The sequence below is a fragment of the Dermacentor variabilis genome, chromosome 7 (assembly GCF_050947875.1).
Source record: "Dermacentor variabilis isolate Ectoservices chromosome 7, ASM5094787v1, whole genome shotgun sequence".
NCBI classification, from domain to species: Eukaryota; Metazoa; Arthropoda; class Arachnida; order Ixodida; family Ixodidae; genus Dermacentor; species Dermacentor variabilis.
In genome coordinates this window covers 109,265,084-109,278,695 of record NC_134574.1, presented here as the reverse complement: position 1 = coordinate 109,278,695, position 13,612 = coordinate 109,265,084, and the positions used below count along the sequence as shown (strand labels likewise).

The 13,612-nt window shown below is 45.1% G+C and overlaps 1 protein-coding gene across 1 annotated transcript; it reads left to right on the top strand.

Moving 5' to 3' along the window:
• The first annotated feature begins 1,437 nt into the window (after window positions 1–1,437).
• Window positions 1,438–13,218, top strand: LOC142588778 (uncharacterized). The gene is made up of 3 exons (XM_075700596.1): window positions 1,438–1,590; window positions 5,080–5,214; window positions 13,017–13,218. Exons 1-3 carry the CDS (start codon window positions 1,438–1,440, stop codon window positions 13,182–13,184), a joined length of 456 nt encoding a protein of 151 aa, XP_075556711.1. The 3' UTR covers window positions 13,185–13,218.
• Window positions 13,219–13,612: the final 394 nt, after the last annotated feature.

Here is a 13,612-nt window from a genome sequence, read left to right as displayed (position 1 = left end):
TACAGAATGTTTCTGCGAACACTTTCAAAAATCTTGAAAAGTTGCCTGTGGTAGATATCACAATTATAGTTCATGAGCTGGTCTACTCGAAGCGGTAGACAATACTTGTACAAGAAATTGAGATGGAAGATCGACTAATTAATAAAAAATTCACTAATTAAGGCTTTATCTAATTAAATCATGGCCCATATCAAAATTTACAAATTATAGCCGTGAAGTTCGAAAGGCGAATCCACATGGAACGAATTTTCGAGATGACACCGCTTTAGAAATATAAAATCCAGACCTTTGCAAAGAAAGCCATTGGCGTTCCAGTTAATTTGTTAACAAAACGTCTTTTCATGCACTGAATCACATAAGCAACTGGAACTCCAATGCATTTCTCCGCAAAGTTCAGGAATTTATATTTTGAAACTGGCGTTCTTCTGAGAATTCGTTCCAAGTGAATCCGCCTTGCGAAGTCCACTGCTTGAATGTGTAATTAGCAATATGGGCCATATGATAATTAGCTAAAAAGGTAATTAGTGAATGCCTGTTGATTAGTCAATATCGCATTTAAAATTTTGGGCAAGTAGTGTCGGCCGCTTCGTGTAGACCGGCTCGTAAACAAGAACTGAGCTGGCTGCCACAGGCAACCTTTAAACAAAATTTGAAAGTGTTCGCTGAAACACCCTGTATATCCTAAAGACGTTACTCATATCCCCTGTAGTTTTTCTTTTTAAACAGCTTTCAGAAACACATTTCAAGCTTTGTGCTTCTTCCTAAATACTTTTCTTTACAGGTTCAACATCGCATGATCTAAGAATTACGCTCATTTGTGTGCAACATCCAACACTTGTGAGGAGCGTTTTAGGGAACTGTATATCTGTGACCCCAAACGACAATGACACTGGAATTGTAGAACAAATATAAGCGTAAACTGATCCATAACCTTAATTTCTCTAATGTCGCGATCTATGCTGGTAGAAATGACAAAAAAATTTAAATAAAAACAGGTCCACACTCAGAAGACAATACAGATGCCCCTAGCAACTTTATTATCGTAATGGGCACCTATCCTAACGTGTCGTCTTGATTTGTGCCACTTCTTCCAGGATGAAACTGTACGAACTGGACGAGAAACAAGTCCTACTCACGATCTACGGCTAACTATTGTTGAACTGGCAGCTTCGCACAATAATAACCACAGCGACAAGAAAGTTGCACAAAGACAAGTGCTTGTCCTTGTCCACCTTTTTTTGTCTCTGTGGTTTTCATTGCGCTAAGTTACTAGTTCAATTATGGAAAACAAATTAGCCCAACAATCAACTCTTCTAACATAAGGCTAACCAGCCCGAGCTCTTTTAGAGACCCGGCATCTGCTCACTGGCAGTCGCCAAGTTCGTCCTAATCGCGCTCTTTACGTTGCGCTTGAATTCCCAGGAGGCGGCATCCCCCATGATCAAGGCAGGATTCGCGAGGCCCTCGCTTATCGTGGCCTTCGCTCTCCAGATGGGCGTGGTGTACTACACCCTGGGCAAGGAGTATGATGTGGCGATATCTGCCTCGTACCAGTCCTGCACTGGGTTCGGCCTGGCGGACTACTCCCAGGCAGGCTTAATGTCCTTACTATTTCTCGAGTGAGATACACTGACGCGTTTTAGAGGGATACATGTGTACGCCTTCTCACTGAAGGGACGCACCCGGTAAGCACGTATGGCGGCTTCGATAAGCCATAACCGGCTCTACAAAAGCAAATCTGATCGCGAGAATTGAGGCGTGACCCAGAAAAGGGACGCCGGCCCCTCGCTTTCTTCGTTAATGCAAATGGTGTTAGAAAAGGCCAGCATGCTTCCGACTATCGTTTTTCTTTCTTTCTTGGCAGCGAACGTAAAGCAGATGCATGTTTTCATAATCTACGATCGGAAAGTGAGGTTAGGAGTGATATAGCGCTGAGAGCAAAAACTGAGCTGCTCGTCAACCGTGGGTACAGCGTAAGTGGGCACGCCACTTTTAATTCGTCCAAAAAGCGGCACCTTTTTGCGTGGAAGGCTATGCATAGCTCGCTAACAACCCCCTCATTTGCCATAGCTCACTAGCACCTCTCCCTTCCCTTCCCCAGGTGCCTAGCGCGCGATGGAAGACAGCGCTTCCTACCCGCCTTCGTTCCTTGCTTGCGCGATATTGAGCATCCATCGTCGGCTTACCCTCCCACGCTTTCACTCGCACATGCAACATAGGATGCGCGGCCACAATGTTATCGTCCTTGGACTTTTCTTCCTAATTTCATAATTTCATAATTTATGTTGTGTTAAAGTACAGAAAATTTCATGTGCGTAGCAAACATAAGGAGGTCCCATAGGACTGTATCGGGACTTTATACAAAACATCACGGCAACTCCAACGGCAACTCCAACGGCGACGACGAAGGCGGGAAATACGCCTGTATTGTCTATATATTTGCTATCGGAATACAGGAACTAAGCGCCACACAGGTGAAAACCTGAAGGCGGAAGTCACAAACACGCTGCCTCGCTAGGACCGTTGCCTAAGTAACGCGTATAGTTTTACAACTGACAATATTAATTAAAGCTTCTCCGTGAAGAGAACGAACATCGCATGTCTGATTCTGAAGAGGAAGTGATCTTTGCAACACCCAACACCCTCCCAGCTCTTGGACGATTCTGAAGAGTCTGTATCAGTCTTGACGAATCTGGTTTACTGCGAAAATTCAGGCCTGCTGTTCATATATTGTGGTTAGCTTTCAGTGATGCACTGAAGACGTCGAGCTCTATTTATATTATACGAGACTACCACGCGCTTGTAAAGAGGTTGCGCGTTCAGACTGTTATGCCACTAATTAGAAAAATGAAACTGCAAAGCCCATCATAGACTGTCAAACGCAATGCATGTCTACCGAGCACATGCTGGCAAAATTAGTTGAGCTGAAAAAGCTTGTTGAAGGCATTCTCTCGAAAGAGGAGAGCTCGATTTGGGTGCAACATATTTGGGAGCAAGTAGGAGGCCTTGCAGAATCCTTATAGCCAGCGGAGGTTATGAGGTTTTAGCCCTCTTATTGTGTCGCACTTTTAGTATTGAACCTTGAGAAGACTTAAGATTAAAGGCATGCTCTATCGGAGTTTTGGTTCATGACATTTCCTTAAGGGCGGCCAATCACAAGATTCTGAGGAATAATTTTGTCAAGAGTGCCAAACCTGGTATGAACAACTATATTGATAGAATGGTGCAGCAATGTAACCCGCATATACCGCATGCAATATAGCCGTGCGTGGCATATAGCCTACATATACCGAAACGGTACTTCAAGGCGACGGCGACAGCACCGGCAAAAATTCGCTTGGAGCATCCATATGATTGCTGTCGCAATAAAAAGAAGCGACAGGCGAAGCTGTACAAAGCGTCAATTGCTGTCTGAGTACCGGCTACACAAGTTAGCGTGGGGCAAGCCTTCTCGGCAGTAGCATATGTTTTATCAGCCCAAAGGCCGCGCTTCTCCCGCGGCTTGCTGAAAGCCATACTGCTTTTGAGGTGTGCTTCAATATCATGATTTAAAAAAGAAGTTGAAAAAAGGTTCCATTTGTACAGCTGAGAAGCGCAGTATATTTTTCATATAAAATAAATTGTTGTTTTTCTATGACAATTATTATGTCCTTCAAACATTATGTACCACTTCAAATCAGTTTGAACCGACATTTTTTTCTTTGCAGAGTTGAACAGGAAATGAACCTTTCCGACGAGCCAGAACAAAAATTGAAACAAGAAAAATTTTCGATTCGATACCCTGGTGTTAGTCTGCATGACAGAAGCTGAGCGTTAGTTCTCAAAACACACCTTTAGCGACACAAACGCTCGACAATAGGAGGATCTTTCTTTTCCTTCGACATTGCGCAATAAAAGTAATTACTATGATGTAAAACACTTACTGCTTCGAAGAAAGTTAGTGTTTCTAGTGTGCAGCCCACTTGATCCACAATAAACTGTAAAACAATCGGCAAATTGTTTGCTGAACGAGATCTTGGCAGATAACAGAAAGGTTTCAGCGAAGTTTACGACAGTTCACCGTCTGCAGCACCATACCGCGGATGCTATGGTATGTTGGGGTCTTGCTGATTTATAATAGCGAGCCAACGTTCGCGAATTTAAAGTGCGTCTGGTAGGAGAGGCGAGAACTTTCTAGCTGCGTGCACACATGTTTTACAGATAGAGTTCGGCTTCTGCGTACCCGAGCGTATGCGTTTCTGGAAAACTGCAGACAAGCGACACCTGTGCCGCCTGTGCGTGTCGTTTGTGCGCATGAGTTATTTGTGAGAGAAAAGTATCGGTACTGGGCCTAGGGCCTAGGTACTGCGGAGGAAGACACACTTTGCTCCGTTCGTCTTTAGCAGATGATAATGCCCACTACGCGAGAACTGGCGCTGAACTTCTATTCAAACGGGATCACAGCAGACAATACCGAGTCCGTAATGGGTAAGCATGAAGAAAAACGAATGTGCAATAACAACGCGTAAATATTCATCGGTTGGCGGCCACTAAAGCGGCCTCTACCTGGCGTGTCTGTGCGCATTGGCGCGGCCCCTATCTTGAAACCGACCTGCAATGGTGATAGAGTCTAGAGATGCCGAGGGCTGATAGCTTCGTGTGCACTGTTCTCGCTGCTAGTTCGCGTTGAAACGAGAGGCAGCACGAAGGTCAATTCGCTCGCTACTGCTGCCGTACTTCCTCAAGCCAGTGTTTTCAATACCAGTGGTCGTTGCCAAAATAAGCATATCATCCAGCTATATGTGTCCACGTTTGCCTGCACGCGAGTGACACTATGATTGTTGATTTAGTTAGTAAGCAGAATGTTTACAAGTTTATGCGAGCGATAAAACTACCATTTTTGTTACGTACAGCTGTCTAAAAAATTGCTATGGCAATTTATGCTTCGCATTTCAGGCGAACCTGCGACATTTTGTTCTGCCATATCTGTTTCTCGCGACTAGCGAACCCATAAGTTCTAGGTGTTACCCGCAATGTACCATGTATATCATAAAATATTCTTATTGGTCTATATATTGTTCTCGCACCTCCCGCGTGCAGGCGTGTCAGGCCGACACATATGAGCTCAACTTTGAAAAGGTGGTCATTGCACTCAATGACGCTGAGAATGTCCAGGTGTTCGACGGTCGGAGAATCTTCCAGACGCACGACACACTGGATCTCATGAAACTAAAGGTAAAGTTATTCTTATGCTTGAAACAGAACATCGCGGTTTTCATGGAGACAAGCAGGAAGAAAGGACGCGGACGAGCGCTGTCATTTCTCCCAGCTTGTGCCCGTGAAAACCGCTCTGTTCTGTTTCAAATATGCCTTACCAACTCGCCCAAACTTCGGTTTTAACGAGTTTTATTCTTATGCAACTCTCAGCTCAGACGGTTCTCACTACATGGACGTAGGAACACTCATCAATGTTGCACCCATTCCAGCTGGTCTCATCTTCCAGGCACAAGTGATCTCAGCTTCGAAATCTTGTGCTTCGCAAAACAGGAAAGCGCATCCAAAATACATAACGCGCAACGCCGCCTCTTTTGTCATTGCCGTAATTTTGTCTAAGCATGGCTCGTTAGTTTCAAGGGAGACTGCGATATTCATGATACTAGAGTTGTACATATGTGAACTTAAATACTACAGAAGTGAAATGATGTCTTTCTGCAGTAGTCATGTGGGTACTCTGGCGCGAGAACAACAAACGTTGTGAAGAACCCGTTGGCACGAAAGTAGATCACGAATTACAAATTACTAGAGACGGTGGTTATTACTACCGCCTTCGCGAACCTGAAAACGCAAGAACATCACAGCACCGTGCAGCATCGGCAACTGAGCCTGACGTAGCACCCCAGATATATGGGCCGCACCTGGCTGCGGCAAAGCAGAAAAATAGAGCTGGGTATGTCGGTCGCAATGGTACTTGGAGTGTCATTGATTTATTATTGGCTGAGCGTTATACATTGATGTGCTAGCAGGCTGAGGAAATCCACCACGAAAATATTTCTTATTAAGGACTTGTGCTATGGATGTACCGTATTGCATGAAACAATGGAAGCAAAATCGTGAATGTCGGTGGTGGTCCTTGCTGTCGCTGTGACAAACGTGAACCCTGCTTGCGAATGTTGCGTCGTAGAGCGTCAAACACTGGATGTGAGACACCCTGAACTAGCCTACAGTTACCTTATAGACCATGTCACCAGGCGAGGAGGAAAGGGCGCGCTGCGAGACTATTCCTCCACTCTGGCTTGTACGAGCCGTTGCGGCGCTGCTTGAATGTGTTGCATTCTTGTGCTGTGGAAAGAATTGTAGAAGTTTTTGAAATTTATTCTGCGAAAGCATTTACGCGTTCAATGGTCGAGCAAGGTCCTCGGTAAAAGTACTGTGTTGCTTTTACGAGCATCAAAAACTCCTGTATGCGTAAATTTCTGTTGGTCGCGAAAGCATGCAAAGTGCATTATCAGCCAAGGTATGTGTACGCATTGTGAACCAATGTGGCTATATGGGTTTCCACTCGGCAAAGAACAGCGGCGTCGGTGAATTGGCGGCGCAAGTTCGGAAATCTCAGAATGTGATCGCTTGGAGTGGTAACTGAAGCGCCTGAGTGCTCGTGCGTATTACTAACCCAATGCAGCCCTGAAGCATCTGAACGCCAATTATTAAATATTTGCGTCAGCCACCGGTATCGTTCTCGCGCATTTTAAGGCTATACTATGCTATATCTACGTCGGCGTCCTGTATGAGGTCGAAGGCGTGGCTCAATCGAGCGATAACTGCGGTTGGTAAACCAGCATGATACATATCAGTTGTGTGCTTCGTCATTGCCTCTTTGCCTCGTCAAGCAGTAATATCAAAAGGCGGTCGCGTAAACAAAATGAGGCGACTAATTGTGAGAAAATAATTTCCGGAAAACGGGTGAGTGCGTCGTAGTGGTCAGACCGAACGAGGCCGACCATTAAAGGTGAATTTTCACCACTTGCGGTTTAGAAAGTTTGTATTTCACGCTTGTCTGATTGGTCAATTGGCCCCACTTCTTCGCCATCTTTCGAGAAATAAAGAAAGAAACGGGCTAATGTCGCAATAAATCCAGCTATGCCCATACCGCATGCTCGGCAACATGTGCTATAGAACAAGTAGATATAAACCGTGCAGTTCAAACTATTTCGGACGTTTATTAAGTATTTCGGTCGAGCGGAAGTCCGCAGCCTTCCGCTCGACCACTCGAGATGTGTTACTCATTCTGTACGTGATACTGTTAGCACTAACCAAAACTACTTTATTCGTCGAATAAACGATGTAGCTGCGCACAGTATCTACAGAAAGCAATTTGAACACTTTTCGAATGAAGAGCGCAACTTATTCCGTATCGAAACGGTACCACGTTGTTAAGATCGTCGCGTGTATTTCTCAACTACTCATTGCTGATACATCACAGCATAGAGCTACACAGACAATGTTGCACCACGGGCAGATTCACGAAACATTTTCTTAAGTAATACACAACTTACCCCTGTGGCTGGTTGCATGCTCAAACTCAGGCGCACATATCGCGCTTGGTGCTCCGCACGCATCATCCGCAGCAAAAATTCCGGCCATGCCAAGTTAAATCACTTCAATACGTCTCACAGAACCGCTTCCAACGTAGAAGACGCCCACGTCATAATAAATAGAATGCTTGAGCACGTAAGCAACCACCAACAAGTGCCGCCGAGCGTATACCTGGCATACAACAAGGAGCGTTTGCCCAAGCCAGTACTACGACGGCTAATAGAAAGTTTTAGTTTAGGGGACGCAAGTCGTCGTGGCCCCTGGCGCTTGGGTGCGTTTGCGTTTGCGTACGCAAGCAGAAACACCTTATAGGTTAGCGGCCCCAAACGCAAGCCGCTGTGAGGTCGCATGCGCTCGCAGCGCCATCATCGTCTGATCTTTGCTTCGTTATCATTTTTAAAACATGAAATCAAGCATATGAAGTAAAGCACATAAAACTATTGTTATTAAAAGCAGTTAATAGAGAGATTTAGAGTGTCCGGTATTCGGGTAAACGCAGGCGGGGGCGTTGGGGTGGAGCCATGAACGGGAGCGGTCTGCATGGTGCAGCCACCTGGTGGCGCAAAGCTCAAACAGACAAAAACAGCTAATATTGCAGTAACCAAGTGTATTTCACTTTGCTGCAGGTATAACTTTTTGGCAGCAACATAATTACGCCAGTGCTGAAAATTTACACCAGCAGCGAAGTAGAATAGACTTGGTTACAGCAATATTAGCAGCTTTTGTCCGTTTGAGCTTTGCGCCGGCAGGTGGATGCACCATGCAGGCCGCTCCCGTTTATGGCTCCGCCCCAACAGCGTTTATCCGAATACCGGACACGCTAAACTTCTCTAATATATATTTAAAAACGATGTTTGTCGACACTTGGAGAAATATTTATTAGATGATCTACCCGTTAGCTACTCGTAAGTTCTCCTACCATGCGAGAGTCACGTGGGTAACGTGACCACTTAGGGGCAGTGATGTTTTCGGCCGGTCAAACAACCCAAGAACGCAATTAGACGTAGCGGTCTGCGCATGCGCAGTAGCGTCGCCCCTAGTTCTTGCGTACGCAAGCCGCTTGCGTCCCCTAAACTAAAGCTCTCTAATAGATGGCGCCACTGCCTACGATATATGGCGGTGCTCGTGAAAAAGAAAGACAAGGTTCCTATGCTCCAGTTGGTTGCAGCCTGAAGATTGTGCGGGGATACTGTGCAGGGACAGCCTATTGACAAATACAGAGTCCGTTACCTGTGCTGTAACAGTGTCCAAATAAACAAAATATACTACGATATCTAGGTCCATGGCGGCTGTTTCGCTTGGTGCTGTTCTCAAGTTCCTCGTTTGTGGCGTAGAATGGAGGCATTTCGTCGAAGCGGGAAGGGTCCTTGATGCCGGTTACCTTATTTCGATCGGTCTCAAAGGTTTCAGCGAATAAACTGCTTAAATCCTTGCGCTGTCAGTGCAAACGTCCGGGCTCTATAGCCGCATCAGCCTTTTTAATGCCAAAGAGGCCTTTAAAACACCTGCCCAAGATTAGAAAGGGAAGTGTTCGTGCGTAGCGGGCTTCCGAAAGATGCAAACACTTGTTCCACTAAGTTATTGCATTGTCACGAATATGATATTTGACTGTTTTCGTCCCTCATTGGCATATCCGCACTGCCACTCTTGTTGCAGTATATCGCATAGCATCCTACAATATATAGCCAATAACGCCCGCCGTGCATTGTGAAAGCAAATACACATATTGTGCACTGATAAAAGGAGGCTAAAAACTGTTACATCACCTGGTCAGCGTGTATTGGCATAAAAAAACGGATGAGAGTTTCGTTCTGGAGTCGGAGTGAACCTTTCTCTTTAGGGTTAGCTGATGCGTGTGATAAGGTGGCCTGTGACTGATGACGCGGCTGTTCGCGCTTGCAGTACGCAGTGTTTGAGGTGAAGTCCAAGCTTGAAAACACAGCAGACACCTGCCACCCGTAGGAATTCTAAAACCCCGGTGAAGCGTTAGAATGAAATAACAACAAATCAGATCATGTTGCGTTTCTTCCAACACGTTTCCCAAGTTTATCGGGGGTTTTCTTTAGGCAAAGTCAAATGCATTAGTGTAAATGCATGACTTTAAAACAAATTGAGTCACTTGTAATGAAGTTTAGCTGTGCACACAATGTCGGAAATTAAACTAGTGGCGCAAAGCGCCACTAGTTTAATTCGTCAATCAATCAATCAATCAATCAATCAATCAAGCACAATCCATCAATCACAATCAGTCAATCAATTTTATTATTATTAAACATTATTACAATTACAAAGGAAATGTAATGCAGGAGGAGGTTCCAAAGTAAAAACTGTCAGGGGGACCTCCTGTTATATCGTGTATAAAAATATAGAATGAATCAAGCGGCTGCTTTCTCATTGAAGGAGAAAGCAGCCGCTTGTGCTTCCACCGCTAAACAAGAGCATGCTATGACAACGATATGCCGCCTCACGGCATACCATGTCTCATGAGCAACATCAGACCTTCCGAGCCAGTTATCGTTCCTGCTACCGGTGCCTGCATACAAAGTACATTATCGAGGATATTCTTACTGCCTAAAGCCTTACTAGCACTAATGCTGGAGCAGAAAACTAAACTAACCAAACCAAATGAAGCTTAATCATACATCACTAATTTATTAAAGAACATGCCTAAGCAAAGTACAGTTTGCGATTTGAAACTCCAACAACATTTTAGAATTTGCAAAGCGAAAGCATTGCTTTACTCTCTGGGAATAAAGATGTCGCCCCGAGTGGAGCGTTTTGAACGAACAACTCTAGCCTCAGCCACATTTTCCCCAATGCCCAAGTTTCTTAGCTATCGCTCTCCATTGCGCGTAGTCGGACGTGCTTTCGGGAAACGATGAAATGATCAGCTGGGGTCTTTCCACAGCGATGACACGTCCATAATGGTACACAGCAAAAGTCTTTCGACATTCCGTTTTTTTTAAAATCTTTTTCAACTTCTGCGCGGCGGCATCACGACGATTTGAGAACTACGAGGCAGTGTTGCAGCGCTCGCTATAATGTGAGAGCATGCGGTTGAACATATATTGGCCGGTTCTGGGCGCGGCAGGGTCAAGCATTAGTTGGAGTTGCATATACATAAAGGAAGCAAAGACTTACTCGAGCAACCACCAAGATTACCTGAAAACAAAGGGGAAGCGGAATGCAAGGATATTGAAATGTAGAGCACGTTAGGCTCCCAATAAGTATGATATGGTGCGTGCAATCTGGAAAGGAGTAATGGTGCCACCGCTGACGTTCGCTGATGCCGCTCTGTGCTTAAAATCGGATATCTTGCCGGGGCTGGAAGTGGAAACTAATTGGCCAGTTGGCTTACCTGTGTTTTTCCATGTGCTTTGGGAGCCCATAACCACAAACAAGGGAGTCCAGGGTGACATGGTTTTAACCTATTTTGAAGTCAGATGAGCGCCGAGCAAAATTAGTTTTGAAGAAGGACTCATCGACTAAAGTGCGCAAGTATCTGTACCTGAAAAGCATGGACACATAAGGGAGGAAGGGCCGGGTCCAGAAAGTTAGCAACGAAGTACATGGTAATTGAAAGTGCAAATAGACTACCAGGAGTCGTCAGAAAGAAAGTGAAAGAAACAGACAGGTTATTGGATGCAAAGCATGGAAACAGAAAAGGCCGGGGAAATTTACAAGAAAGAGAAGAAAGAAATTAGAAAGGAAAATCTGTACGATAACACAAAGGCAAGCGCATTGATATTTGAGGCTCGAGCTTGTTACCGAAATACGAAAACGTACCGCTGCAAATATTCCCGGCAAGAAGAGGCATGGGTATGTTGCTGCAAAAATCCGGGCACCGCTTAGCACAGCCCAGTAAAATTCGAATGGATTCGCCCAGTGAGACCGTTGGTAACATACAGCTCCCGAAAACGCTTGGATTTAAGGTGGACGGAAGCACAAACCGGTAGGTAATCGATGTAAGCAAGAGACGTCTATAGTTTAGGTGAACAAAATAAAAACATGTAGAAACTCCACTGGAGTTGTGTAAGTATGCGTAGACATACCTCCAAATTTCTATTGGCCCGCGTTGAAATGTCTAGTTGGCCCGCCCCAAAATTTCAAGTTAACTCAGCCCCTAATTTAATTTGGCCCAGTCGACATTTCAAGTTGGCCCACTTGCAAATATAAAGCTGGCCGATTGAATATATGAAATTTGCGAACCCCCAAATATAAGTTTGGCCACGCCAAAATTTCATTTGGCCCACCTCGAAATTTCTAGTTGACCAAAGCCTAAATTTCAATTGGCCCACCCCTACTATAAGATTCCTCGTGCATGTTTTAAGGCGCCCTATGTATCCCTACGGGCATTCTCTTTTTATTATTTTGTTTTGCTTTAATTGTTCCTAATCACTTAGAAGCTACCTATCATGTACCTCCATAGTGTTATAACGTATAAACGACTTTGCGAATTCCGTATTTTTGTACATACACTTACGCGTGATGGGGTTTTGGTACCTGCCAAAGAATACTTACGCATTAAAAGCAGGGAAGAAATGTATACGTGCGTATCCGTTACAGGCATAGGTAGCGTTAGAAGGTAGTACAGAAGTTTTAGGGAGAGATAAACGATTAAGGAAATGTAAAGAAAAATGCTAGAATAAAAAGTATGTATAGCATACTCGATTACTTCAAACAGGCTAAGTTACTATATATGTCAACAACCCCATTTCAAACGGGAGGCCAATAGATCAGCACCCTCATCATCATCATCATCAACAACACTATAGCGAATAGAGGTACACTATGTTCTCGGACACCTTTCTGTGCGAACGAAGGAAAAGCTACGGAGGCAAATCGGGCACAAAAGCGCTTCCGAAAAGAAGAGTCACGTTTTCATCGGTGTTAGTTTAGACTTAGTAAGGCAAACCATAAACATCTTGTTTACAACAACAAATTAAGACAGAATGTACCACCGAGTGGTAAATCGGGCTCATTTTCCCCCCTTTTGTCTTCCGCGTTGAGGCAAATGCGAAATCGTCGCACTTGGAACTTGCGATCACACGGTATATGCTCCGAAAAGCGAATGGAGCGCTCAGACGCTGCCGCATTACTCGGCGCAGTAATACTCATACAGGAAAACCATCCCTGCAGCTTTCTCTTACTTGCTGCGGAAAGTGGTCGGCGAACATGGCACTACAGGCCGGCGTGCGACACCCTGTGGACAGCTCACATGACTATGCCACACTCCAGCCACTCCATTGCAGTTCTGGCAGTTACGCTGACTACCGCTAGGTGACGCATAGCGAACTGTGAGGACTAACGCTTACGTAGCTCTGCTTGCAAATACTGCGGCGTACACTTTGCGGTGCTGGCACCCTCCCTCCATTCGCCATGTTCTTATTTTAGTGCTTTCGTAGTTCGAACAATGACGTGTACTTCCTGTTTTTTTTTATCAGGCCAGCCAGATCATGGCCAAGCCGGACACTCGAGCCAACTTCACGTGGTTCCTCTTCAACGTCCATCTCACGGACGCCACGAACATGTGCCTGAATGACGGACCTTTCTCGCGAGTGAAAGGGTTCAGAGATTTCTTCTACCGAGAAGCGCACAGGCAGAAAGGATAGCGTAACACGCCTGTGCGGTCATTAATAAAAACATAGGGACGAAGCTTTTCCTCGAGTTCTTGCTCTTTAAGGCTTACCTCCAACACGGTGCAGATGTGTCATTGTTTCCTAAACAGGAGGCGTAACAGTAAAATATTTGAAGACAGGCGTAAGAAAAGTCCATTGTATTTTTCGAGCTTGTTTCCCCTGTGCGACAAACGTTTTCAGAAGGTGCGTCGCAAACATGTTTTACCACTTGCGCAACGCTCAGTGAAAGCTCCTAAAGGGTCTTGAGCAGACCGGCGAAACTTTCTGACGTCCTCTGTACAACTCTTTACAGTTTTCTGTGCGTGTTGATTCGTAAGATATGAACCAATAATGACCTTAAAACACCCTATGTGGGGTCTCCGCTTTTTTGGCACAACAGGTACTTTATAAGCTTAGCCCCA

What these genes read in the sequence shown, in the direction of transcription:
- LOC142588778 (XM_075700596.1), top strand. Translation starts at nt 1,438, where the DNA reads ATGATCAAGGCAGGATTCGCGAGGCCCTCGCTTATCGTGGCCTTCGCT. An exon ending in GCCTGGCGGACTACTCCCAG is followed by an intron (nt 1,591 to 5,079) that starts GCAGGCTTAATG and finishes TCCCGCGTGCAG; the next exon opens with GCGTGTCAGGCCGACACATA. An exon ending in TGGATCTCATGAAACTAAAG is followed by an intron (nt 5,215 to 13,016) that starts GTAAAGTTATTC and finishes TTTTTTTATCAG; the next exon opens with GCCAGCCAGATCATGGCCAA.